General features: G+C 38.9%; 1 protein-coding gene across 4 annotated transcripts in view; it reads left to right on the top strand.

Annotated features, from left to right (window-relative positions):
* Positions 1-27,873, top strand: part of LDB3 (LIM domain binding 3) — a 120,000-nt gene that overhangs the window by 42,668 nt on the left and 49,459 nt on the right. For 3 of the 4 annotated variants that reach the window (XM_086466407.1, XM_086466406.1, XM_086466405.1), the window contains exons 3-4: positions 6,670-6,745; positions 14,908-15,314. In XM_086466407.1, the coding sequence (XP_086322533.1) occupies positions 6,670-6,745; positions 14,908-15,314 (483 nt within the window). Of the gene's footprint in view, positions 1-6,669; positions 6,746-14,907; positions 15,315-20,270; positions 20,294-23,628; positions 23,833-27,873 lie in introns of all 4 variants that reach the window. The other variant, XM_086466408.1, reaches the window with a different exon arrangement.

Raw genomic sequence — 27,873 nt, 5'->3', positions numbered from 1 at the left:
TCCCCAGTGCTGCTCTCAAATCTGTACCTGAATGACTTTGACCCTTAAGGAAACTGTTAAGAAGCCAAGAGTTGGAGGACTGCAGTGGAGCCTGATGATATTTAAAAGGGGGTAGTCTAAGTCTCATCTTCACTACCCACATGGCAGGTGAAAATTAAAAAGGGGATGTCACTATGACTCACTTCAGATATTTTTCAGCCAAAAAACTTATATAAATATTTGATGCTTGATTCTTGAAAATTGTTATTTATTATTTACTGGGGAGAGTTGAGTCACATCTCAAGACCAGGGTATGGTAGACTACTTACAAGCACTGAATCTTTATTCAGTACCTCTTCTGCTCTTTATTAGTAATAGCTAATTCTTTGCTCTGCACTGTTAGATCCTTTCATAACCCAAAAATGTTTTTTTCTGTTCCTCTTAAACTAACAAATTATTTTGTTATTTGAGTGTTTACCTTAGATAGATTTCTTTTTAACATCTCTCAGTAGCTATAGATAATATAGTTATGAAATCATTAATAATAAATAGCTATGCTGAACTTAGAGGTTTCAAGTGAGACACTATATCTGAAGGTTATATACCATTAGGCTTTCATCACTCTCTGATTATTTTGATTGTATTTCAGCCTCTCACTTTTGATTCTGTAACACCATTCTCTGTAGCTAGGCAGTCCAAATTCTGTATTTAGACAATTATTATTGAGGTGAGAATAGTGGCTTCCTATTTACAATCAACACCTGTTTATATATTTCTGAGTATTTGAAGCACTGTGGTTTTGCCTGCACTGTGCTGAAGGTACCACTTCTATTCATCTTAATGTTTCTGCTGTTAAGTTAAAGCAAGCTTTGAGAGGAACATCTGATGCTTTTATCTGAGCAGTAGTAGCCATAGAAAACATGGAAATGAAAAGTAGAAAGTCAAAAGAACCCATATCCTCCCCATCCAATAGAATCTCATTTCAGCCTAGTTAAAATGTGTTTTACTTGTGAATCCTGTGCTGTTCAAACTGAGTTAGTATAGATAACTAGAAAAGCTGTGCAAAACTCCTGTAATGAAATCTGAAGTCAAATGTGAATTTGGATTGGGTTAACATTAAAAATTCAGGTGCGTAGCATCGTGGTTATAATCTATGGATGAATGGTCTCAAGCAAAACTAGTAAAATAGCATATTTTATCTTAAAGCAAAGCAACTTAGCTGTGTGAGAAATTTGAATTATAATATAGTGATGTCAACAAGGTTTTGCGAGCTACAGTAGATCGTTGTATAACTGAGTGATCTATTTGGTAATTCAGCATTAAAGCAAGCTCATTTTCAAATTATGATCTACCTGTTACTTAGAAACAAGGTTATGGATTTGATCTAAATTAGTGTATTTTTTCAGCAGTGTTGATGGCAATACACCTCTACTTACAAATTCAATCCATGACAGCATAAACAAGTTCTATAACTGGATGAACTTTCCTGGGGATAAACCCACATTTCTTTACAGGTTACCTGAGTTTTCGGTGGTGATAAGGAGAGGAAAGGTTTGGAAATTATTTAAAAGTAGTGCAAAGACAGGAGGAAGAGGATGGCAAGAAAAATAACCTCCTTGAAAAAAAGGTGTCCATGCTCCATGGAGGTTAAGTGTAGAGCTTGCTGTGTGCATTGGGTGAGTGCCAGGCATGTACTCAGCATCCATACTTGATACTCTTTGGAGAACTGTCACCCACAGGGCAGAGCTGCAGGGGTGCTGGCAGAGCCTCCCCATTTGCCCCTAGGAGCTGCTGGGATGGCGGACCTCCAGGGTTGGTACCAAGTCATCTAAGAGGAGGCAGCGGTAGCTCCATTCAGAAGGGAGCAGGCTGGAGGGCAGAATGTGCGGTAGTTCAAGAAAGAAGGGATTTTGCATAGCAGGAGGGAGAAGAGTTAAGAAGATGTGACAGGCACTGTGCAGATGCCATGGAAGTAGAAAGGGCCAAAGAGAAACCAGGAGAGTAAAAATCCTCTTTTGTAGTTTTGTTGGGTTTTGGGTTGGGTTTTTTTGATAGCAGCTTCCCTTTAGATTGGTGCCATTTATGCATAAGAAGTTTTTGTCTGTATTTTGCTGTGGGTATGAACATTAGGTCTGGAAAGCATAATTGCCTGTCTTGCAATCCAAGTGCAGCACAAAGCAGGGAAATAATTAACAAATCAGTCATCCAGCCGAATGCTAATATTTGCATTTGCCTTTGATATATAGAGAATAAAACTGCTGATGGAAATACTTTTCAGTTTTATTGCAGGTGCAGATGATATCCTGAGAGAGGGAAAGTAAGTCTCATCCTAGCCCCAAAGTAATCACAGTTATATTTGAAGTACTGTGAAATGTTCAGGGGTTTGTCTTTGTGGTTCTCATTGGAGTCACTAAGACTGTTTGCTGATGTCCCAGGCAGGGCTTAGAGAATTAAACCGTGGTATCATGAGACTGGAGCTTTTCTGTGCAAGACTTAGAAACAAGAAGAAGCTTCTGTTTGGCTACTTAATTCACTGTTTAGCTGAAGATTTAACTGACATATTACTGATCTTAGCACTTATTAAATGGACACCTCAAATTGATAACCATGAGTAATATTTAGTCTGTCCCATTTATGTCTCCCCTGCCCCCCACCATTGTGGGGGATGTTATTGCATTAAAGCAGATACATATCAGAAGCCAAATTCTACATGCTGTATTGTTTTGCATCGTGCTATGTGCTCACCCGCTCCACTCCAGAATGACTCCATTTCAATTAGGTGATAAGTAAAGTATGTAAAATGTTTTCTAAGTGTTCTAACCCTAATCTAATCTGCTTTATTACCTTTCCATGCATTTAACCCCTTTTCTTTTTCTAGTGGTTGAAATATTAAGATACAATTATTAAGATGCTGAATAAGGTATAAATAAGTGCTCACATGTAATAAAATGAAAGCAAAAGCTTACTGTAAGAAAATAAATGTTGTTTTTAGCTGTCATGAGAATAAGAAAAGAGAGGATAAACACTGACTGGTGAAGATATGAAATATAAAAAAAGCCACATGAAGATGAAAAAGAGCTATTTTCTCTTAGATCATGTCACCTCTCTGCGAGTACAGTGTTGTGCTCCCCTGAGGACACAGGTTAAACTGATAATGCATTACAGAACTCTTTGCAGCCCTTCCTTAGTCAGGCAGCTCCTCTTAATGCAGTTGAATTCTAATGAACTTCTGTTGCGAGTGCAAAGGTACCAGCATTGAAGTCAAGTGCTCTTCAGATAAAGATATATTTAGGTAGGTGGGAACAAGTAGAAATTTTGACAGCCGTATCAGCAGTCCTGACAAAATTGAACTGCTTTGCAAAACTATATCCATCTTGTTTTTGAGTTCCTTAAGAAAGAGAACCAGTATTGAGGGAGAGGGGAGGGGTATCTGTGGAAAGGAGGAGAATTTAAAAAATACCAGAATGATGTATTTGGTCATCATTAAAACTTTTTTGAGTTTTCATTTTGAAATCAGGTTTTTGTTTCCACTTTTAACTTTGAAAGTATAGAAGAAAATGTTTAAAAGTTGAAATCAAATTAATTGCTTCAGAAAAAGATGGAACTTTTCAACATCAAATCTAAAATTATCTCAGTCATTTGTGAAATTTGGACTTTCATCCTCCTCATAGTCCTACAAAGCAGGTACACTCCCTGAGAGTTTGCAATAAAATAATTTTGCAATCAGTGGATCAAAATGTAAACCTGGACACACACATTTACAGCAGCACCATCGTCGCTTGAAAAGCAAACTTGTGTTGCTGCAGGATTTGATTCATCTAGCAAAAGAGGGAGGAAAAAAAACTGTCCTGAACTTGCAGATGTTTTTCCTGGAGGAGTAATGGCTCTTATGTAAATAATCACTTTATTCTGTAAGTGCATACACTTTCATTCCACAAATTGACTTCACCTCTTCTGCCCTTCTCTCTGGTGCAAGCCTCTGCTAAATCTAGCAAGCCTTATCATTCTGTTTTTAAATATCAACGCTATAAACATCCAGGGCAGAGCTATGTAGGAACCTCATTGTTTTAAAGAAACGTCTTGAAACCTCAAAGTCAGTGTGAAATGAAAAGCTTGGTTGGCAATGACAGATGTAACTTATCAGTAATGTGGAAGGAATACAGCTTTTTAACGTCTTCTCTGCTCAGGTAATGAATGAGGAAAACTAGACATACAGTAAACAACGGAAGTGATGGAGTAGTCTGGTAAATAAATTCCTTTCCTGCAATATGAATATTTTCCAGTTATGCATCAAACATGCAGTGTGTGGTTGTTTGCTGTACCTCTCACTGTACGTGACAAACAACGGTTACAAGGCTGAGCGACTCTGGCACTAAAATTCATGACCAGTGTGCAGAGCAGAGGGGACACTTAGTGTCTGCTTTGCCCGGCTGTCGTCTTGAGTGTGCCCAGGTCCCCCCATGTAACTTCACAGAAGTAATGGCGTGTACCCAGAAATTACACCAACGGAAGGAGGATGATAATCTCCCCTAAATGTTTGCCTGTTTAGAAATAGCCACAGTCAGTTTTCAGCAACTCTGACTGTGTTCCAGGCTGCAGCTGATTTCTTTTCTTTCTCTTTTTTTGCTGTCTTTCATGATACAGGTGCATGTCTCATGAATATGATTTATTGTTTCTCTTTTTAAGCTAAAATGGTTGGAGGAAGGGTACGGCACTTGCTTCTGAAGGAAGATCAGTTAGTGACTTGCCTGAGGAAAGTTTGTTCTAGGCAGTTGGAGATTAGCTCTTGTTCTTAGAACTTGAAGGCTATATTTCCCAGATAATACTGGCTTAGGGAGTATATTGTAATACATTCAACTGTATCAACGTTAGTGCCTTTTACAATTTTCTAGCCTCTTATTTCACTTTGTCAGTGAATTTCAGAGGTTATTTACCTATTGTTTAACAAAATGCTACTTTTCATTGTCTCCTCAAACTGTGTTCATTTTCATAATTTCCTATTGTGAGGTAGGCATCTATGACATCATCTTTGTTTTCAGCTCTCAAAGTAGCATAATTTCCGTATCTTCTGTATGGAAATCTTCCAGTTCCTGTAAGGATTACTCCTTCTTCCTAGGTTTGTTTTGTTTGTTTACTCCTGTTTATGGAAATATTTTATGAGTGGTAGCTAAAGCTAAATACACAGCTCAGTGTGAAGCTAGATACTAAAGCAGGGATTGCCACTATGGATAAGGCCAGTTTTTGTCTAGCTCAGCTTTCTGTCTCTGATAAATGCCTCTGCTAAATATTTCAGAGGAAAATGCAACACAGCCCTCAGTAAGGAAATAATGAACCTAACATAGAAGGTCTTCCACTATCAGTCTTTTAAGTTGTGCCATGAAAAATGAGAATCTGTATGGCTGCTTATTTTTACCCAATCTAAAGCAGCTGTCGGGGTTTTGGTTGTAAGTATAAATACCTAATCCTTTCTGATATCCTGCTATTCTCATAGTCTCAGTGATGTCTTGTAACAATGAGTTTCACCTCAGGTTAATCAAGTACTCTAGGAAAAAATGTTTGCCTTTATCAATTTTATATGTGTTATCTTTTCAATTTCACTTAATGTCCAGGAACGTGGCTTTATTTCCCTTTTTCTACCAGTCATTATTTTCTAAGCCTCAATAATGTCTTTCCTTATTTATCTCCTGACTAAAGCAAACAATTCCAAATGTCTCACTCACTTCTACTTGATTTGTATGGTTTTAAGTATTTTTTTCCTTTTTGTACCTGTCCTAATTTTGAAATGTACTTTTTAAAGATGAGAATTCGGGAATAATCCTGATCTGTGGGTTGGCAATAGGAAATTACTTGTATAATTCTGATTCTTTTGACTATTTTTACATTTTTAATTTCATTTTCTCTGATGATCCCATGTGTAATGGAAAGATTTCAGAGGGATGTTTAGCACTACGCAGGTTCTCGCAACACCTCCCACAAATACATCTTCACTTACCTGAGCATCCTAGAGTGCTTCAGTTAGCATTTGTCACTGTGTTTTCTTTGTTATGTTCCAATGAAAGGGCAAACTGTGTGTTTTGAAAGCATTTTAGTGGGGTTTATTTTTGGTTTTTTAAGTGATCATGCCAAATACAGGTGAAAGGCAGGCATTTGGAGTGGAGTGATCTGCTCTTCTTGAAACTAAATTGTCTGAAATGAAGCCCATGTTTCTTCCTGCAGAGGTTTAAATTATGGCAGTTGCTACACAGTTTAAGCTATTAAATAATCTTTTGAGGAGTTGGTCTTGAGATGCCTCAGTACTGAAGTTTAGTCTCTGCATTTTAAAACGCTTCTAAATCCCTTTTTCCAGAGTGCTGCCCAAACCTGAATTTATCTAGTTGTGGCTGATTGTCATCTATGAAAATGCAGTTTGTTATAAGGTACTAGAAAATAGGTGATCTCCCAGGTCAGAGGCTGCTTCCGTAACTGGTGGCTTTTCCTTGCTCAGAAACACTGTATCAACCTTTTTCTCACATTTAAGACCTTCGTAAATGAGGATGTAGAAGAAAGATGATGATCACTAGAAAAAGCCTAGGCTATGCTCAGCACTCACTTCTGATGAAGCAGCATTTTTGTGTGAAATTAGAGGTGAAAAATAGGAGTCCAGATTGCTAATCTTTTTCCTTTTTTTTTGGGGGGGGGGTGTGTCCACAGATCTAAACGTCCAGTGCCAGTTTCAACCACAGCACCCAGAATTGACTCTCCCAGGGCTGTAATTCCCCACCAGAAGGTATGTGACACATTTCTCCTCAGCCACAGTTAATACCATTTTTATCTACCTTGGTGAAGGTAAATACCTACTACAGGAAATAGCTTTTGCCCACCCCAAATAAGTAAACACTGAGTGAATGCAAAAAACCTGCCACGATGCAATGTATTAGTGATCTATATTTTACTAATTTCTGATTATCAGAACCAAAGCATCCAGCTATCCTCTGATGTGACCTACTCTAACACATTCTGAGCAGTTTGTTTTCATCTAGGCTACCAAAGCTTCTCAAAATACACATTTGCTTTTGTAGATTCTTGGGGGAAAATCATTAGACAGTGCCTCAGTGTATGCAAATCCTGACTACAACTGAAAAGACACTGATTTGGAAAGATGACATTCAGGCATTTGAAAGCTTGCATCATATTGCGTTCTTGTCACATTATTCAAAAGAGTTGAAATAAAAAATAAAAGAGGGTAAGTCAATTCAATGAATAACAGCAAGTGGCAGAGGAAATGGATGGTTTGGGTTCTGTTGTCAAAGCTCATTATCTTCCATAAAATAAATGTTCATATTAGAATAAAGAGCATTCATTGACTGTACCTGGCAACTCATCATCTGTATCTTTGGAGGCACTGGGGAGCAAGGATACCTGAAAGATGGTATATATCCTTAGACTTGAGCACTGGGTAGGACATTTGTATCAAAAGATCAAAATACCCGGGGAATTCGGTGGTGTTCTACAGGTTTTGGCAGTTCTGACTTCAGAACTGCCAAAAAGTAATTTTTATAAACACCGTGTTTTCCAAATTCAGAGCTCAGAAAGTAACGTCATCCATGTAACTGCTGCAAATATGTTCAAACTTAACAGGAGGGAATGCACTGGGGAGAATAATTTGATTTAATTTTATTTTGTCAAATTTGAAATTAACCTGTCTGGCTATTAATTAGTTGAGACACAAATAATGTTATTTCACTCCGGATCTTGTAGACTTTTCGGCAAGGGAAGGTGGAATTAAGAGTTTATCTTGCTCAGGGTTGTTTCTGCTTATATCATGATTTTCTAAATGTAGTCTTGGAAAAAGTTGTTGGAAGAGTCACCAAACAGTACTGTGAAAATCCTAGAACAGAAACGATGGATCATGCTTTTAGTTAGGCTGGTGTTTGATTGCACCAGCAAAGTGATAGGGACAGGAAGGGGGAGAGAGTACTTATTTTCCCTCAAGAACTACACAGAAAGCTGTTAGTTTTCAAGGCAGCAAATAGACATGTCTCTTCAGGGTTATTCACCAACAGCAGACTGACAACTATCTTTTGAGACCCTCAACAGCATCTGTGCAGTGTGACAGATTTGCCTATTTCCACCATGGCCACACAAAAGCTTCCATACACAGGATTTTCGTTACTCTGTATTAGGTGCATTTCTTCTCTGGCAAGTGTCAATTTTAAAATTACTGCTGTAGGTATTCAAAGCTGTTTACACACAAAACATTTTTCTCCCTTAACTATCTACCCTGTAGAAAATTTAACTCCAGGCACTGTAGGCTTTTTTAAAGGTCCTGAAAGTGCCTTTGGTGTGAAAGCTATTAAGTCACTTCACATTTCCAATTTTAACCCTTCAGAGAGAGATGAGGTTCAAAGGACTCAACCCTTTGTCAGGAGCATGTTGTCTCACACTTGAGCATTCTGTGCATCAGTGCTTAGGACAGGTTTACAGGAGCTGTTGGAGGCAGCCTATTCAGAATGGGCTACAGGCAGTACTTGCAGGTGGAAAGAGATTTACTGGAACCTTTCTGCAGGAAAAGGGTAGCATCTAGGAGAAGGTATGGTGGAAAACAGGATATCTAGCAGTATTCAGAAAGGTTGTCTTAGGTATAGGGTCTTTGGTGCAGGTGGAAGAGGTAGCAGTAGAGTGCTGGAGTGGGGAGGTCCTTTGCTGGTCAAGAGGAGTAACATTTGTGTCACTAGCATACGCTGGTAGACAACTGTAATTTTTAACTGAAGAAAAATTCTTCTCTGAGGGTGGTTTGGAAGGAAATGAAAGCATTGAACCATCGGAGAAGTCTCAAAATGCAGAATAAAAAGTCTTTACTGAGAGTGGTATGGGCATGTTGCAAGAAGGTATGTTACTGTAAATATACTTTAAAAATCAAGGTTTCTTTGCTTGTCCCTTTATTATTTCTAGTAACAATATCACTGTAGAAATGAAGAATTCCGTGACACATAGGCAGAAGCTGTCACCTCCACATCACTGCTTGACAGTGTTTGGACTCTGATGGTTCACGTGAAAGGAATTCAATTGCATTTCAAAAAACAGCAAAAAACTACATTACAAGACATTCACGACAGTGTTGTTTTCAAACATCGAGAAGTTTTTCTCACCTTTCTCCGAGTCAAGGTTAAGGCATGGCAATGTTAGCTAAAAAATCTGCATGTGCAAGTTCAGTGTCTAGTTTAAACCATAAATTCTCTTGTACATTATTGCTGATCTGATTGCAACTTCCACTAATCTTCAAGCATGTACTTCTTCTTTGACTGCTATGGTCATGGGTTTTCATGTTTTAGAAAAGTAAGCGTATGTTATTTTACAAAGATGTAAGGAAAGTATAAAACCCCAGAGTTCTTCACTATGATAAAATATTTTCTACATTCCACAAGTAACATGTATTCTCTCTTTGCTTTCTTGAGCTGATCAGTGTTATGGATGATACAGGTTCTGCAACCATATGTATGATGTCAATTGAAGTGCAGGGCTCTTATTGGAAATAAGTTTGACTGATATGCAGTTTCACTATTTCCTTATCTGACATTAATCTCAACTTGAAACAATTTTCATTTAGTTCAGTTAAATCTTTTTTTATTTAGTAAAAAGATTTAGTCATGTCTTTTGTACAGGTGTGGTATAGCTGGAAGAAAGGGCATAACTAATGCTGAAAGCATTCATATAACAAGAAGAGTAGGCAGAGTCCAAGGATTGAAACTAAGCCATCATCAGTCAATGAGTTCCTGCAGCCTTTCAGGGGGGCACAACACAGGTGAAGAGTCAGCTCAGTATAGTTCAAAATGTTCAAGCTGAAGCTTTAAGGCTAAGCATAACTTTAACATTTATCCCTTTGCATAAAGGTACTAAGACAGCGTCTTTACTGTTAATGATACGACTATGTGTTGTCCTATTTGTGGAACAGAGCTGAACACACTTATTTCAGAGTCCCAGTGAGGATCTCGTAATACTTATGATTTGTTTCCTGCCAAATTTGGGAACCTATGGGGCGAAGAGAAAATAGTTGAAGACATGATTGACCTTTTAAGTAAAGCATAGGATGGAAGAGCTCGCTGAGCCAAAAGCTGTTCGATGGATGTGTTTGAGCAGAGTCACTTAATGCCATGATGCCTTCATTTCCTTCTTTCCTTGAAAAGTTTAAAGCAACAACTGCTTCTTGGGCAAGTTGGGAGGTCAGATTCATTATTATAGCGTTAAAATTGTTGTCCCAGATGTGCAAAAGGTGAATAAAGCCTGTATGGTCATAGCAATAGATAGATAGAACATGGGCTGTCAAAGGAAGAGGACCTGAAAAACTGGTATTGTGTCTTCCAATATAAATTTGTTTCTCACTTCTCTGATACATAAGGAGCATTTGCCTTCCGTTGAAATTGAATATTTATAAAGAAAGGAATAATAATATTTCAGAATGGAAATTAAGCTCATTCATAGCTTCCTTCTATTCCCAAATGTTTGATACTCCTCTACATTTATCAGGTTTAAGCTTATTCGCTGACGTTACACTGGGAAATTAAAATGCAGTTTTCCCCTCATAGTAAGGGACTGCTGCAGGGTCACAGCGTCTTTCTCGAGGAAGGAAGCCCATTGCTCAGGATCAGAGCCTCCCCTTCTGGTCAGCTGAAGGGTAGCATCACACTTACATAGTTTGAAATGTTAGCTTGCTTTCCCACCCACGGAGACTGAAACAGAATGGGATGAGAGCGATGGCAAACAGGGGAACGTTTGTTACAGTTGGCTGCATTGCATGTGATGTAATGCTAAAAGCCGTGCTGCTGCTCAGTATTAGAAATCTGACCTTCACATTCAGAAATGGTTTCAGAAATGCTGCCTTGATCTGCTTTTGCCACTGAACTGGAGAAAAAGAAATCCTAAAAAATCCAACCAGGAATAAACTGAATGAGATATTTTTTTGTCAGCTGCAAAAGGAAAGAGCTAAATAAACTCTGATTATTGGGCAGTAATTCTTCAGAAGAAGTTATACAGCTGCTCTGTTAGACACTTCCTCTCCCATCCCTTCCTGCTGAACACAGGGAAAACAACAACCTTAAAACTACCATGAATATTAACTCAAAACAGAGAATGCTAACCTGGCACTGCTGGGCCCCTAGGAATTCTGGTGTGGAGGTACCAGCATGCTCTTGTTCCAGCTAGAAATTGTTTGAGGAGTGAAATCAAAACTCTGTTCATGTCATAAAGGTGAGCAAAATCATCAACCATTGTGTTTTATGGCAGTCTTATAATTTTCCCTTTGCCCACTTTTAAGTGTCCAGTAACAGCGGCACTATGAAAACACATTAGAATTAAGGAAATACCTGACATTTCTCTCATTAGCGGTTGAAACTGCTACTTTATAATCAGATCTCCTTGCACATCCTTTGATTATGGGGTTTAGAAAGGAAACCCTTAGGTAAAAGCCACAGAGTTTTCCAAACGACTATAACTCTGGCATAGCCTTTTTTTTTCTCTATTGCCTCTGTATTTTTTTTTAAATATTTGTTTTGTCCCTCTCTGCTAGCATGTATAAGTCATTTGCACAAGTGGTGACTCAATTTATGAACATGGCCTTGTGTGTTTGTGCCTCTTCTACAACACATTTTTAGAGAGAATCCATGTTTTCTGTTTGTTTAACGATACTTTGAAGCTTGCAGTAGGCCACGTAAAGTTTTGTTAGTTGCTGTTTTCTGTGTCAGGGTATAATGACTGAAGTACGTAATTCAAATATATTTATTTAAAAAGGCGTAGTCTGAAAAATGCTTTTAGGATTATCTCTTTCTACAGCCTCAAGCAGCTTTTAATGCCAGCTAAAATCTCTTCCTGTTTATTACTAAGAAAAGTGTTCTCAGTTTATTTTATCTGCCTCACATTTTGATTCAAAACATCTTAAATGTACTTAATGTTATGATTAATTGTATCCTTAGACCTTTAGGGGTTTTTTTGCAATTAATATTAATCAATCAGGCCATATTATCTTGATTTTTCAAATATAAATCTCCCTAAACTTTAAATATGGAATATAGAAAAATCCAAGGGGAGAATATAAAATATTTATCTTTCTACTGAACCTTGGTATCAAAATCAGTAAATAACATTAATGATAACCAATACTAGCAAAAGTAGAAAATCACAGGCCAAATTGTTCTCAGGCCTATGTTTCATGCAAGGCTATAGGGGAGATGGATGTAAGATGTTAAAGATGGCAACTGAAAAGCAGTGCCAGCCCAAATGAGGCAAAGTGTCACTGCAGGCCAGCACCTGCTCTTGTACTGGTGTGGCGGGTTGACCCTGGCTGGACGCCGGGTGCCCACCAAACTGCTCTGTCACTCTTCCCCTCAACTGGACAGGGGAGAGAAAATGTAACGAAAGGCTCGTGGGCAAAGATAAGGACAGGGAGAGATCACTCACCAGATACCATCACCGGCAAAACAGACTCGACTTGGGGAAATGTTTGATTTATTACCAATGAAATCAGGATAGGATAATAAGAAATAAAACCAGATCTTAAAACATTTTCCCCCACCCCTCCTGTCTTCCCGGGCTCAACTTTACTCCCAATTTCTCTACCTCCTCCCCCCTCAGCAGCATGGGGGGATGGGGAATGACGGTTGCGGTCAGTTCATCACACGCTATCTCTGCCACTCCTTCCTCCTCAGGGGGAGGGCTCCTCACACTCTTCCCCTGCTCCAGCGTGAGGTCCCTCCCACAGGAGACAGTCCTCCATGACTTCTCCAACGTGAGTCCTTCCCAAGGGCTGCAGTTCTTCACGAACTGCTCCAGGGTGGGTCCCTTCCATGGGGTGCAGTCCTTCAGGAACAGACTGCTGCAGCGTGGGTCCCCCGTGGGGTCACAGGTCCTGCCAGCAAACCTGCTCTGGCACAGGCTTCCCATGGGGTCACAGCCTCTTTCAGACATCCACCTGCTCCCATGTGGGATCCTCCACGGGCTGTAGGTGGATTTCTGCTCCACTGTTAACCTCCATGGGCTGCAGGGGCACAGCTTTCCTTGCTGTGGGCTGCAGGAGAATCTCTGCTGTGGCACCTGCAGCACCTCCTCCTCCTCCCCCTTCACTGACCTGGGTGTCTGCAGAGTTGTTTCTCTCACATATTCTCACTCCTCTCTATGGCTGCCATTGGTGCTATGCAGTTTTTCTCCCTGCTTCTTAAATATGTTATCACAGAGGCGCTACCACCATTGCTGATGGGCTCGGCCTTGGCCAGCAGCAGGTTCATCTTGGATCCAGCTGGCATTGGCTTCGTTGAACATAGGGGAAGCTTCTAGCAGCTTCTCACAGAAGCCACCCCTGTAGCCCCCTCAGCTACCAAGACATTGCCATGCAAACCCAACACAGCTGGCTTTCATTGAGGGCAGATCGTGGACTCCATCCCTTCTTCAGGACCACGTACCCTGCCTGTCCCTGTGCCGCAGAGCTGGACTGCAGCATGTTGCCAGCGTTACTGGTGGGCCTTTTAACTGTGAGCATCACAGCATCTGGGTGCCAGTTATGGCTGCAGTGTATCTGGGTGCAGAGGGAGAGGCTGAAGTGATCATTCCGATGTAGCAAAAGCAATGTAGCCCAAGTTAGGCTGGATCCAGGAGCTTCTGAGATAAACCACAATTTGATATTATGGCTATAGAGAAATCTGTAAATTGCCAAGCATTCTAATAGTTTGTTGAGTATCTTAGGGATAGGTTTCTTTATCCAAAACACATAATTATGGACAAACAAAAGTGAAGAATAAAACAGCTTTTAAAACTGTACAATTCATTATTTTAAAACATGTGCTAATGGATTCCAGTACTCAGGGTTGATGCTAGGTTCAAAAGGCAAACATTAAAGAGATGTTAAAAATAATCGGTATTAGAATCTTGCTGTACATGTTCCAGTCACTGACCCTTTAGAAGTTAAAGTGTAAGAAAACTGAGCGTAAAGGTATAAAATGCCCACCTGCAACTCATGTGACAACTTACTTCCTGCATTGTGTTGCTGAAAAAGCAGTATTTTTTTTTTATATTACCTTTTGATTTGGTTTCACTAAGCTGCATTAATAACAGATCATTTATGAAACTGAAGCACAGTGCTGTGTTCTTCCAGGATGAGGTTTTGGTAGAACATTTCTAATTTGAGCACCAGCACAGACTTCCATGGGTATAGCGATTGTAGGAGAGATTCCTGTGACTTCAACTAAGACAATACATCCTGCTGTCCTCATTAGGAATATTATCTGGGACATGACTGACAGGTCATGCACTCATCATCTATGTATTCATGCACATGTTTCTTCCGGTGGAAACAACCAGAATAGAAGCATCCTATCTGTTGAGCAGTACCTGTTCCCCCGTCCTGTTACTCTACCTGCTAACCGTGCTGCATGGCCTAATTAGCATGAACCAGAGCCTACAAAAGCAATGCAATGTGAGGGCTTCAGTAACTTGAAGTGTACTCATGGAAAGTAGAAAGGTGTGGTTTAGAATCATTGTTTTTGTAATAATGGTATTGACTTTTATGTTTCTATATTATCTCAAATGATTCTGACCTCAAGATATTTTTTTTTAAGATTTCTTAATTATCCTAGAAATTAATGGACAGTGTTGTCTTTATAGAGAATTATTGCTATGGGGTTGACTAGTAGCAAGTGCTCTTTTAATGTTAAGCTTTGTTTGTTGATTTCAACTAAAACCCAGTAAAAAAGTGCCTGAGTATGTTTTGCTTCCCTTATTTGGAATCAATGCCTTTCTTCACTGAAAATCTTCACTGAAAGGTTGGATGCTTTGGCCTCAATCTATTTATTGCAAGTTTATTAATATGTTTAGAAAGCAGTAATTGCAGATACGTTATTTTTGCATGTGTTCTATGATTGGTCTTTTCTTTTTTTCTTTTCTTGGCCTGCATGTTTGCTACTACAGGAACCTGCTTGGGAAATCAATGGCAACAGAACAACCTTCAGTCCTCTAACTAACACGGCGACTGGGCCTATGGGTAGTATTTTAGCAACCAATGGAGCGTTTTCAGGCTACCTCAACAAGCAAGAGATCAGCTTTTCAAATAGCTCTTCCTACTTAAAGACTACCACAGTTAGATCTTCTGTGTCCTCTCAGTCTGTGACTCCTGACGTTTCACCTGCAAAGAGTAATCTAGGTTCAAAACTAAGCCCTGTATTGACTGATGGCAATAGCCCTATACACCAGCTGAGCCCTGCAAAGCAGTATAACAACCCTATTGGCCTTTACTCAGCAGAGACTCTAAGGGAAATGGCTGAGATGCATAAATTAAGTCTCAACCGAAGGGCTTCGGAAGGTGGACTTCCTAGAGGGTAGGTAATATGGTAAAATATTTACTATTTCAAAAAGTAATGAATTTGCTGAAAAATGAATGTAATAGTGCCTACCCTGTTGAGCATTTGTCTGGTAATCATGATTAAGGTCTGGAACAATCATTAAATTTTCCAGTACCCCCTGAAACATATACACAGTACTGTTACATAGTAACTGTTGGTCTTTGGCATCTGAATTGCAATATGGATTGGCAATAGTCACCGGAGCATGTGGAGGAACACTATGACTGAAGAAGCTGTGATCATCTCGAGGTTCTGGCATTCAGCAATTTAAGCCAATGCATGTAGTCGCATAGGACCAAGTATGACTGTCAGCCCTTATAGGAGCTGCTATAAAAAGATTGGATCTTTGGTACCTTCCTAAAGAGAAATTGCTTTGACCAACAAATCTGACGTGCCAGTCTGCTGGAGTGTCCCGCTGTAATCCCTGTCTTCATGTATTGGCTTTCCTATGCAAAATGAGTCAAAACTGCGATATTTTGAATTGTCTGGTTTGAACATTGTCTGTCTTGCATCTGTTAGCTTTGCTCTTAACTTGTGTGTAACAAGGAATGATCTCTAGATACTACCCAGATAGTTTGATCCCATGCTGTCAAGGTTCTATTACTGTACTGCGGATCAGCTGTTTTATTAGTAGGTTTGTGAAGGGAGAAGCTTGGACTGCAATACATGAGAAAAAGCAGTGAGAAACAGGTTTTCCTTCATGTATTAATTTGCAAACAAATCTCAGTTTATTTGTGTTTATTTAAAAGGAAGAGAAATTTATTATGAACGTGGGAAAAAGTATACTTTTGACACTAGGGACTTGGCTATATGAGGAAAACCAGAAAGTTCAGACAATCCACTTGAGGTCTGATAGCAAACGCATATTTTCAAGTACTTTTGTGTCCCATTGCAGAAACTCTTTCTGAGAGTAAAACCACGGGGGTTTAAGTTGCAGCAAAGTAAGGATATTTTATCTTTATTAAAGAGAATATATACATGTTCTAGATGATTCAAGCAGTTCAGATGATTCATTGTAACTCTCTTGAGTACTTGGCATTAACAATCCTAATTAACTTATCTGAAAAAGTCCTATCCTCCCTTGTCATACTGGATAATTAAGAAAGGTAATTAGGATTTAAAAGAAAATAATTTCAGTTAGTAAGCAAGATCAGCAAAATAAACCTCAGAGTGCTTCTTTCAATTTACAGTTTTCTTGAAGAAAACTAATCCTTGTCTTATTTCAACATGCAGAGTTTCCTGGGAGCATATCTCACTATCTTTCTCCCACTATCTTCACAATCCTCCTTAACGTCTGCAAGGATGAGGGTGAAGGGGCTGTATTTTGGATGACTCAGCATTCTGACTATTTCTTTGATATCAAAATTGTAAGACAGCTGCATCCATCACTCACCGAAGGCAATGTGAACCATTCTGTTGATCCCAGAGGGCATTGCGATAGGACTAGATAGTATGACAGTGATTGTTGGGGTGCAGGAAAGGTGTACCCTCAGAAAACACTTCACTGTCTTTACTCTGTTGCTTTTCCATGTTTTGTGTTTCCTTTATATATACATGTTAGTGTACACCTGTGGCAGTGCACTGAATTACAAAGCAAGGTTTTACCTTAGAACAACCATCTGAGATTTTATTTTGTTTCAGTTTGAACAAAATTTTAGGGAATTGCTGTCTATCTGCCTGTAATATCTGTAGCACTAATGAACAAATAAGGAAATTTATGAGAAATCATCTAAATGTTTTGTCAAAACAAAAGTCAACCTCTATCCTGCAGTGCAGGAACAATCTGAAAAGATGAAAAAGCCCAGAGCTACTAAGTACAAATTTTCAGGTAATTTCTCTGAGATTTAGGCAATTGTACATCTCAGTTTATGTGCAGAGTTCAACAATCCTGTCACTCCCACTCCCACTTCACTGTCACCTATGAAGTGAGAGGCTTCCCTTCTACTGCTCTGTGGAGAGTAACATGGAACCTGTAGCTACCTCGGGACGTGGTATCATCCACGATAGTCTCAATCTCATCGTGAATATATGTGAAAGTGCACAAGTAAAGCACTGTGAGCTCTGCAAAATCAGGTCTGGACTTTGTTGTGGATGTTCTTATCATATAGTACAACATGAAATGCTGCATCAAGATGATGAAATTATGTGCTTCAAAACTATGGATTTATGTCTACGTTTAGCCTGTATCCGAGGCTAAACTGTAACAGTTGCTCTGTCACCCCATGACCCCTCACCAGCCAGGGAGAGGAATTGGGAAAAGGAGAGCAGACCCATGGGTTGAAGTGAAAACAGATTTAATGAAAACACCACCAATACCAACAAAGGCATATAATGACCATGATGCTGTGGGATGGGCTACCCCTGTAGCTAGCTCAGGTCAGATGCCCTGGCTGACTCCAAACTGCTGACGGCCTGCTCAGTGTGGCTAGGCGCTGATTCTGCCCCAGCCAAACCAGGATGATTTATTATGCATTCATGAACATGCATTTAGCAGTATAGTAAAAGGGGATTGATCGTAAACTACATTTCGTGTTTCAGTTTGGTGTCCTTTTCACCAAATCGTTTAAACTTAATTGTGTGAATTGCTGTAGAGGTTTAGTTAAACCCCCTAGAAAATCCTGTCAGGAAGCTAAAATTAATTTTGAGATTATTTCCTTGATCTGCAAAGAATAACAAAGCATCCATTTCTCTGATACACTTTTATGTTAAAGCTTTATCACCCTGGCCCGGGGTGAAAAATAGAGGTGGCCTGTTAAGAGTGTGGAACTTGATGTGCTGAAAGCTCTGGAAAGGGGAATATTAATAAATACAGAGAGTGAGTCATAGCTTGTAACATGTGATTCTTTTTCATTCCAGTGTAAGTTATTTTTCACATTGTAGGTCAAGGGCAGTAAATACCTGTCCCACAAGTACGTGCCAGGTGGCTTGGGTTACTAGCTTCTTACTATGTGACCTCTGTGAGAGTAAGTTGGGTGTTTCATACATGTCCGTATTTAGAATCAAGCTAAAATAATGTGTGGCTCTGAACTGGAGGGAATTTTCTCATCACATAAGGAGAAGTAAAGCTCTACTCTTTTTGGAGGAAGCTGTAGTAGCCTCTTCACATCTAAAAAGCCTTTACAGAGACATGTGGCTGTTGAGCTGTTTGTGGTGTGTGCGCATAATGATTTTTATCTTCAAACATATTTTTATATGCAAAAAAGTGGTTCCTCTGATTAAGGTGTATTTTAGGGAGAGTTCTGCCTTTAAAATATTGTTTTATGTGTAAAGCAGAGGCCTGGATTAGGAGATTAAAGCAGACATCGGAGTCCACTTCAGAAAATGATACTATTACACTACGTTTCGTTGTAAATGAGTGCCCAGCTGTCCTGCACATACCTAAAATGGATATAGGATCACTGATGTGCTTACAGGCTACAGCTTGTTCCTAATATATCTCTACTGATTCCTGTAGCAGACTGATATATTTGGCTTAATGTAGGGTTTATAAAGTTAGAATATTCTCAAATCCTAGAGTCTGAACAACAGTAACTGCAGAAGGTGATCTGTGATTGCTGTTCCACAGAAATGCAGAAGTGCAAAGCCTTTACTGCAGCTTTGGCTCATTGCGGCGGTTTTGATCATGAAAAAGGCACCTGGATGAGCCAATGCAAAAGCACTGTATGTAAGCCCTTTTACGGTAATAGCAAAGGTTCCGGAAGGCAAAAGCAGGAGACGACAAATCCACTTTGAATGTCACTCTAACAGTATAACATTGCTGCCCAGGATTTTGTATCAATCCCAGTGTTCCAGCAGCAAGTTGGAAGGTTCAGTACCCAGTTCTGTCAACAGCGCTCTGTGCAGCTAAATAAGAAATGGGTATTCACTGATCCTGGACTCTCTTCCTTTTTCATTTTGTGCAAGATATGATGAATTACTCCTCACTTAAGAATATAAGAGCAAAATGTGGGTATTCTAAGCTTTGACAGAGCGAAGTTAAAATAAATGTCATAGCCCATTTATGCTATTCGTGCAACCAACAGAAAAGAGTTATTAGGAAATAATATAATATTACAGTCTGAGTACACTATCTATTCATCTCTCCCAGCTTTGGCCCATGTAAGGCCTACGCTGAGTTTTGTGTTGTATTTCTTTGGGATTACTGTGCAGGCCACTGCCACTTCTTGTTTATGCAGTGACGCAGGATGTAGAATGAACATGTTTTTTCATACCGTGTACATACCAGATGGAATAAAATATCTTTATATGGATACCAAAACCCCCACATAATGCATGGACTTACTTCATTTCCCATGGAATAAATTAGGAATGACTATTCTGAAATTAATTGGCTTACACCATAGTAGGCATAATGTAGGTACAGTCAGATTTAGGCCAATTGTTAAATACGAAGGCATTTTCCTTAGGTTTAGATTTAAAACATCTACCAATATATTCCTGGATATTCTCCAGCATGCAAAAGACCGAAAAATCAGTCTTGCAATACCAGCTCAGAGTGGACCAAGGAAAGCAGACTTCATCCCTGAATATTTAGTATCTGAGGGAAGAATATAATCCCTACCACTCATTTGCTATTTTCAGATGAGAATCTACCCTGCGAATGCTTCTTTCTTCCCTCTACTCCCTCCCCCCATACACTTTGATAATAGTACTTTTAGGGATGCACAGCAATAAAATTATGTTCAAGGGTCAGCCAAAATGCCATGGTACCCTACTAAGTCCTAGTGGATCAACTCTAATCCCTACATTTTTTCCTTTCTTAATCATGCTGGGGTTTTCAGGCATACATTTACTTTTGTTCGTTTGTAGACAGTCTGAAAAAAAGCTTTAATAAGCTTTTGTAAATACCTTTTGCCCTTTGCACTCTAAAAACTATTGACTTTTTCTGTTGGGTTGGTTTTGATGTTGTTTGTTTTCTTTCTCTTCTTTTAGGTCATAACCAACACTGCTGCCAAGTTAGTATCACTTCTATATAGCGCCAAGTATTTGCATTACGCTGTATGTGTGAAGATTTGTTTATTGGGGTGGCATGTTCCCTTGTGCTCCTGCTGTGTCTGCTTGCAAGTGGAAGTACTTTTTAAAAAATCTTACTGGTATGGCAAGCGTCATGGCCTGCCACTGGTGTCCAGAGGTGCTGCCTTCTAAGCACACTACGTGTTCAGCATTTCTTGGTGATGTTTTAATGCTGCAAATGGAGTTGGCATCTGGGCTTGCTCAGCTCTTGCAAGTGCTTTCAGATTTTTTTGTCTCTAAAGTCTGGGTTTAATTCCTCCTAACTCTTTAAGTAGTCTTCATGCCTTCAGGATTTCAGGAGCCTTATCTGAGCCTTTTTCAGTGTATTATTATTGGTGTATTTTTAGCCTCATCATTAAATTAATTTCCAAAGTCCCACTCCACTAAAATTCCTATTTAGGTTGGTCTGAGATACTGACATGGAAAAGATCTAAAAAGTGATTTACCTTAGTAAACATATTGCCCAAACAAGAAGCAGCTCTTGATTTGAAAATGTCACTGATGTGCTTTATTTAGGAAAGTTCACAGAGTCCTCAGCTTTGATCTTTAATTTTCTAAGGGCAAAGGATTGTCTCTAAATTCCCACTTTCTGTCTCTGAACTGAATGTTGTCCAGAAATTGCTGGAGAGATGGGGTTAAATACAGCATAAAATAAATAATTATATTAGTTAAACATCAAATTTAAACTGACAAGAGAAGGTAAAGAGTAGTAGAATACAGAAAGTTGAAATAATATTTAGTGCATATAATTTACACTGATCTGGCATTCTATGTCAGCATAAAATAAATAATTGTATTAGTTAAACATCAAATTTAAACTGACAAGAGAAGGTAAAGTGTAGTAGAATACAGAAAGTTGAAATAATATTTAGTGCATATAATTTACACTGATCTGGCATTCTATGTTGATTTTAATGAGGTGTGGGTGTGATATGCAAACAACTCCTTTGGAGTGATGAAACTCTAGACAGTTTACATTGATAATGATTCTTTTACAATTGTCTTGGAAAGCAGAAGTCACATTATAGGAGTATTTTTAATCTTACTTGCTTTGGGATTTATTTTTCCTGATCCATTCTCAGCTTGGTAGAAAAATCCCATTCATTTTACAGAGGTGCTCCAGCTGTCTCTGGGGTCTTACCTCTGCCCTTAGTCTTAGAGCACAGCACCCCTTACAAGCACTAATATCTTCTCTTTACTTCCAGAGTTATAAATAAAACTCTGCAGCTAGAAATCTGTACCCTTTTCTGTTATTTTTATAGGAATCCTGTTAACTTCAGTGTAAGTTTTGCCTTGGTATGGGTAATGTGATTAAAACCTCTCGAAAGACGTCACTGAAACTGTTCAAATGCCACCAGTGAAGCCAAAATAGCTACTGCTGCTCCCGTTGGGGACGTTTAGGCTGTTCTAAGGTTACTAGCTTTTATTTTTGCAGTTGATTGTGGAAACCAGTTGCTTTGAACTTTATTCTTTAAAAGTGGCATATTTAACCCTGTCATTCACACAGTCTTCTCAGATCTTGGGTTTAGAATCTCTTCAATAGTTCTAACAGTATGGGGGAAAAAGAACACTAAATTCAAGATCTCGAGGACCTGTGTATTCCTAATTATCACGTGATCGTTTAGAGTATTACGAAGAAAAGAGATACCATTGTTAAAGTAAGGCATGTGCATGAGTATAACAACCTGCACATCTGCACATCACCCTTCAACAGATGATGTCAGTATAACAATAGTATCGTCACAGTTGATGAGTAGTTAATGGTGACACATTTTAATGTGGAAATGTCTTTGTAAAAAGAGGATTTTCACTTTTTGAATGTGTAACGCAGCTTACTGGTTCCCTCCTTTATCATGTGTGCAATTAAAGACTATGGCTGTAATACAGCATGTGCATGTTTCTGTCTCTGTTCCTTGAGCATGGGGCTGTTAATGTTATAGAAAGCGTTTTGAATGATGTGTGACTGTATCTCTCTGATTGTCCATCTTCAGTCAGGGCACCCCACCAAACAAAAGGCTGAAAACATAGTGGATTCCCCTGGCTGGGTTCAGAGGTGGCACATCACCTTTGATAATCTCTGGAAGATTGTCAGATGACGTCCAGCTTGACTTGATTTTCCTTTTTTTCCTCCATGCCGGGTTGAGGGTTTGAATTTAACACTCAAACACAGACATTCTCAGTTTTGTCCAGGTCGGTGAGCATACGGAATCTACACTGCTGGCATCCTCCTGCTGCTGGCAGGACAGGAACAGCAGACTAGAGATCCATCTGATCTCCCTTTGGCAAGAGAAGAGCAGCTACTTCAGTGACTGACAGCTGAGGTTTAGCTTGCTCATTGAAACTCCAGGCAATACTCAGTCCTAACCCGAGGGCTAGGGCAATGTACAACTAGGTGCTACAAGGGAGCTGGGTGCTCTTTAGCAGTCTGGCATTAAACTGACTCATTCTGTTGCAATGGCAGCCTCAGTTAACTTGCTCCCGGCTCAACTTCTCAAGTAAAAACCCTTCCTCATAAATGGAGCCACTGGAAAATATGGTGGCTACTCTTCCAACGGCAGTGGTCCCGTTGATTGCAGTGTAGGGTGTTTTGATCTGAGACTGAGCATGTATGATGCAATGGCAACACTTACGGCTGGCTGTACAGAGGTTTTTGGCAGCATTAATTTAGTCTTTGTGGGGAAAGCTTTGAAGATTAAAAGGTGCAAGTACTGAATTTCACTATGATTAATAATCCAGACAAAAGTACTGGAACTTTCTAAATAATAGAGGACCTGACATCTGTTCACCCCATTGCACTTCCTAGCACTTTGTGAGACCCTTCTGAAAGAATGAATGGATGCAGTGAATAAACTGGGAATTCTCTGCAGTATGTATGTACATCCACGGGCATGCATATATACGTGTGTGTGTGTGTGTGTGTTTGTATACACTTATATGTATATATGCATGTAAGAATAGAATTTTAATATGGGTAAGTATCACATAAATAATTAGGGATTTGTCATGATTATTTTATACAATGACAACTGCTGCACATTTTTTTCTCTTTGTACATCTGTGAGCCAACACAAAAATGTCATCCCTTAGTGCAGCCAGCTTTTAACTGTTACTTGTTACTTGTGTGGTCTCTTACTCTCTGACTAGAAGCTTTTGTGGTGAGATGCCATGACCAGACATGCACACTCCTCTGGTGGTGCTTTTTCTCTCACTTAACTGTCACGCCTTTCTGCTTTCTTCCCCTCCCTCCCCTGTTGAACCTCACTCTTGCATAACCCAGCAAGGAGCTCACAGAGCGTTTCAACCCCAATGCCCTGAAGGACTCTGCCCTGTCTACACACAAACCCATTGAGGTGAAAGGCCTAGGCGGCAAGGCTACTATAATTCACGCCCAGTATAACACCCCGATCAGCATGTATTCCCAGGATGCTATCATGGATGCCATTGCAGGCCAGGCACAAGCCCAGGGTGGAGAATTTGCTAGGTAAGGTTATTTCCTTGTGCGGAATGCTGTTTCTCTGCATGGTGCGTCTAACAGTCCCTACGCGCATGACACGGCAGCTCTTCCTGGACTCTTTTTTTCTGGAGTATCTTACGTGTGAAAAGTACAAATCAACCAATCCTAGATAGTGTTTGAAAGCACTTCATCGTTTTGAAGTTAAAAAGAAGGATAGTTAGAAAATGTAACATTTCTTTTTTGGTATTTTTCCTAGAACTGGTAAACCCCACAAAAATGTATCTAGTGCTCTGTATGTGATATTGAATGGCTTTTCATTTATGATGCCTGTGCTCCGTCATAACCACTGTATTACGTGCATAACTTAGAACAGGAAAGGGGGGTGGAATTTTTATGGCTACGTGAAGAACACAAGGTATTTATTCAGTACTGGCTACTGTTTTATTCTTCAGAATGTTGTGCTGTATTATCCCTATCCCTAGTTCACACACTATACATGTGTCTTATGCACATCCTTTGGACTATGGCAAAATCCACTGATCTTTAACAATCCTGCTTTTCCAATGCATGTTTCTGGTGATCGTATCTGATAAACTTATTCGCAATTGTTATGACTTAACTGAAATTACATGTGCGATGAATGTAGCCAGATTTCTCTCTTATTGGGCATCTTTCTCCCCAAGAGGTAACTTACCTTCTTTTCATGTGACATCAAAGTATAGATACAGCAGCACACTTTAACATAGTTTCTCTTCAGTGCATTAGCTGCAGGCTTATTCAAAATGTAGATGTTTTATGTATTTGCTTGTGCTCACCTTTACTGGCCATTTCTTTTATCTTTTTTTAAATTCTTTTTTTTCCCCACTAATTTTTTGCACCAATATTATTCAGTTGTTCATCACAACTCTCCCTAGTGATGGATCCCAAACAATAGCTTTAGTTGGTTTTGACCATGACTCAGTGAATCTCCACATGTGTAAGTAGAGTCATATTTCCAAGTAACAACATACAATAAAAGAACTTCGTTCTATCCGTGTTCTTTACAGCCACGGATTATGTGAGACATTTCATGATGTATTGGCATTTTCTACTAAATGCTGTAACATTATATAATGCAAATAATAATGCTTAAAAATTTTACCTGTTTTAAATGATGTGATGATTATAAAGTTTCACTGCCGAGCATATGGATCCTTTTCATTTTATAAAGAATCTCTCAAGTGCAGTTCCAATCACAGGAGTGGCTCTGCTGGACTGGAAAACATCATCTTTTCCCACCTGTGGAAGAGACCAAAACACACTGTGTTGTGGGGAGAGGAGAATTTCCTTTCTAGAAAATCCCAGATAGGGTGGGAGGAGTCCGAAGAGTGCAACTAGAACTGGAAGATCAGCACACTTTCCCAGGGGGTTGGGGATTTGTGTTAACATGTAGAATTGTGAAGTAAAGGATCTGAATAATTAGAGAGGCTCAACTCATAGATCATAAGGTTGTGATGAATTATATGAGTATATACAGGTATCTTGAAAAGAGCCAAATGAAAGGATATGTAGATAAAAAATAAAAAAGCTTTTCATGGACTGTTGAGTCGCTGCACCAGTAGCAGCAATAGCTGTGTTAAATGCCACTAACAAAAGCTCTGTTCTAGTTTTTCTCATTTTGAACATGGAATCCACCTATCCCATGGGTGTTTTTGAAATGAGATTATTATTTCCATTAATCCTTTTGTATCAGACACTTCTGGCGGAACATTGTTCTTTGCAGATAACTCCATGTCTGTGTTCTCCCCTGTAACATTGCAAAAAAAGTTTTTCTGCAAGATCCCCTATATAAACTACTGTTTAAGCTTTTCCTTCATTTTGGAATGTGACTCCTAAGCCTGTGTTCACCTGGCCCCAGAAGGAACTAATGTTTCTATTCTTATGTGCAATCAGGTGCAGAGGACTCTAAATCTACTGTGCTGTGAGCACTAGCCTGTTTTGTAACTTTTTTTTTTAAACTCATAACACTTTGTGACTAAACAATTTTCTTAGTAGATTGTTTTATTACAATTTACACAGCATTTTTAGGCTAGATATAAAGGCACCGTTTGTGCTGATATAACAATGCCCTACCCATTGACTGATATTCTTTTGATTAAACCTGTAACTCATTTTCCTTAAGGTGTTGCTTTGACCTGTGTGATAGTCTGAACTTTAACTTGCAGTGGAAACTGAGGATGTTCTTTCGTTTGCTTACTTGGTCAAGTCTGCGATAAGATGAAGAAATATTTATATGAGAAGTTCATCATATAAAAGCAGACCAAATTGTGTACTGATTCATTTTGTCTTGATTCTCTGCCTATAATTTGGTCTTCTTTGGGCTTTTCATTTTACATTAGAAGTGTGTGTAAGATGGTAAGCATACTCAGACTGCAGAGCTAAAGGGCTTCTGTTCTTTTTGGCAGACAATAGCTGGAAACACTCCTTCTTTTATCAGCGATGAAGAATAGACAGGCTTAAGAATTCATTTTCTAGTTTGACCATTTGAAATCAGTAATGTCAGTGGCATCAGAATCAGGCTTATATCACTTAAAAAATAACCCACACATACTGGATCACCATGGAAAACATAAAGGAAAGCATATAAATCACTCATACTGCAGTTATTCTGCTGGAACTTAAAGGCAGAAAAATTTGAATGCCCTCACTTTGTATCTTTTCTCACTCACTCTATGTTGCTATGTTTTAACTAATTTTGCTATACCAAGAACCAAGAGTTAGTTGCAGTAAAACCATGTGGTCAGTACATTTCAACTACATTTCTGTCAAACCTCTTCTAAATTCCATTATGCAGTTTTAAACAAATTCAGAAGTCATATAAGCAGACATAAATCCAAGACCTTTATCAGGGTTAAGATCTAACCATTCTGGTAACGGAATCAGTAATATGATTGTACAAACTAAAGTCTCGTGTAACCTCTACAATAAGTCAACTTGGCTGGATAATTAATTTACCAATCTGCATGGTTTGTTTGTTGGGTTGGTTTTTTTTCTTTTACCTCTTAGAGCTTTTTTTTAATAGTTGGAATCAGTCTAATATCCAAAGTCACCATATTTCGTTGTATATCTGCATCAGGGGTAGAACGCTGCAGTGTTCCTAAGTTTTTACGTATTATCTACTTAAGTTAAATACGAATAATAACTCCAGGGAGTGATTCACATGGTAAACCATAGTTTATAATGAACTCCAAGAAAAAAAAAAAAATCATGTAGCTACTTCTTCAAAGAAGTTTGACTGTCTTTAAAGCTTTTTTAAATGTTATTTATGTGTGACTTGTATCAAAAAGGGGACAAGTTTTTATTGAATACTACTGAAACACCTTAGGCTATAATACGAAAAACCCTCAAAAGCTCTAACCCACTTGGAAAGAATTTTTTTCCAGTAACATCAATTTAAAGTAATATGCTTAAAGATGAATGATATTTCTGCACATACACACCCAGATGGAAAAGAATTAAATTAAGAAGAGGTATAACAGAGGTATTAACATGGTTATGTGCATCTTTAGGCTGTCTGTAAGAATCAGCTGTCACATCTATGTTTATGAAATGCTCATAATCAGCAATGCGCTCTATTTTACACTTCCATGCTGATTGGCTCATATGTCTTAGTTACTCAACTACAATATAATTATGATTTAAAAAAAAAAAGAAAAAGGCCTGTTGCATTAAAGACAGAGTTGGAAATATTCCAATGTATTGCATTAATTTAGTTCAATTTATATGAGCGTGTTTCACTCTGCTAGGGAAGGTTAATCCACCAAGCTCCATTTCCTGCCTTAATCGTCTACCGTAAGGATATTAATATGCCATATTAATGCCACACATTGCTATGTGGAACGTGTGGTCCTGCTTCTAGCATTTTTAACTACCTTTGAGCTAATGGCATATCTATACATACACTTTTAAACTGCTTTTTTGCATATTGCTCATAATATAAGAACTAAGCATTTCAGCTAGAGGATTTAAACAAAGGAACTTGAACTGACAATGACTTCCACACTGCTGATGCCACAGTAGTCCATGGTT

Source organism: Leptosomus discolor, chromosome 6, assembly GCF_034619465.1.
Source record: "Leptosomus discolor isolate bLepDis1 chromosome 6, bLepDis1.hap2, whole genome shotgun sequence".
NCBI lineage: Eukaryota > Metazoa > Chordata > Aves > Leptosomiformes > Leptosomidae > Leptosomus > Leptosomus discolor.
Note: the sequence above shows the minus strand (reverse complement) of the source record. Positions and strands in the feature narration are given on the sequence as shown.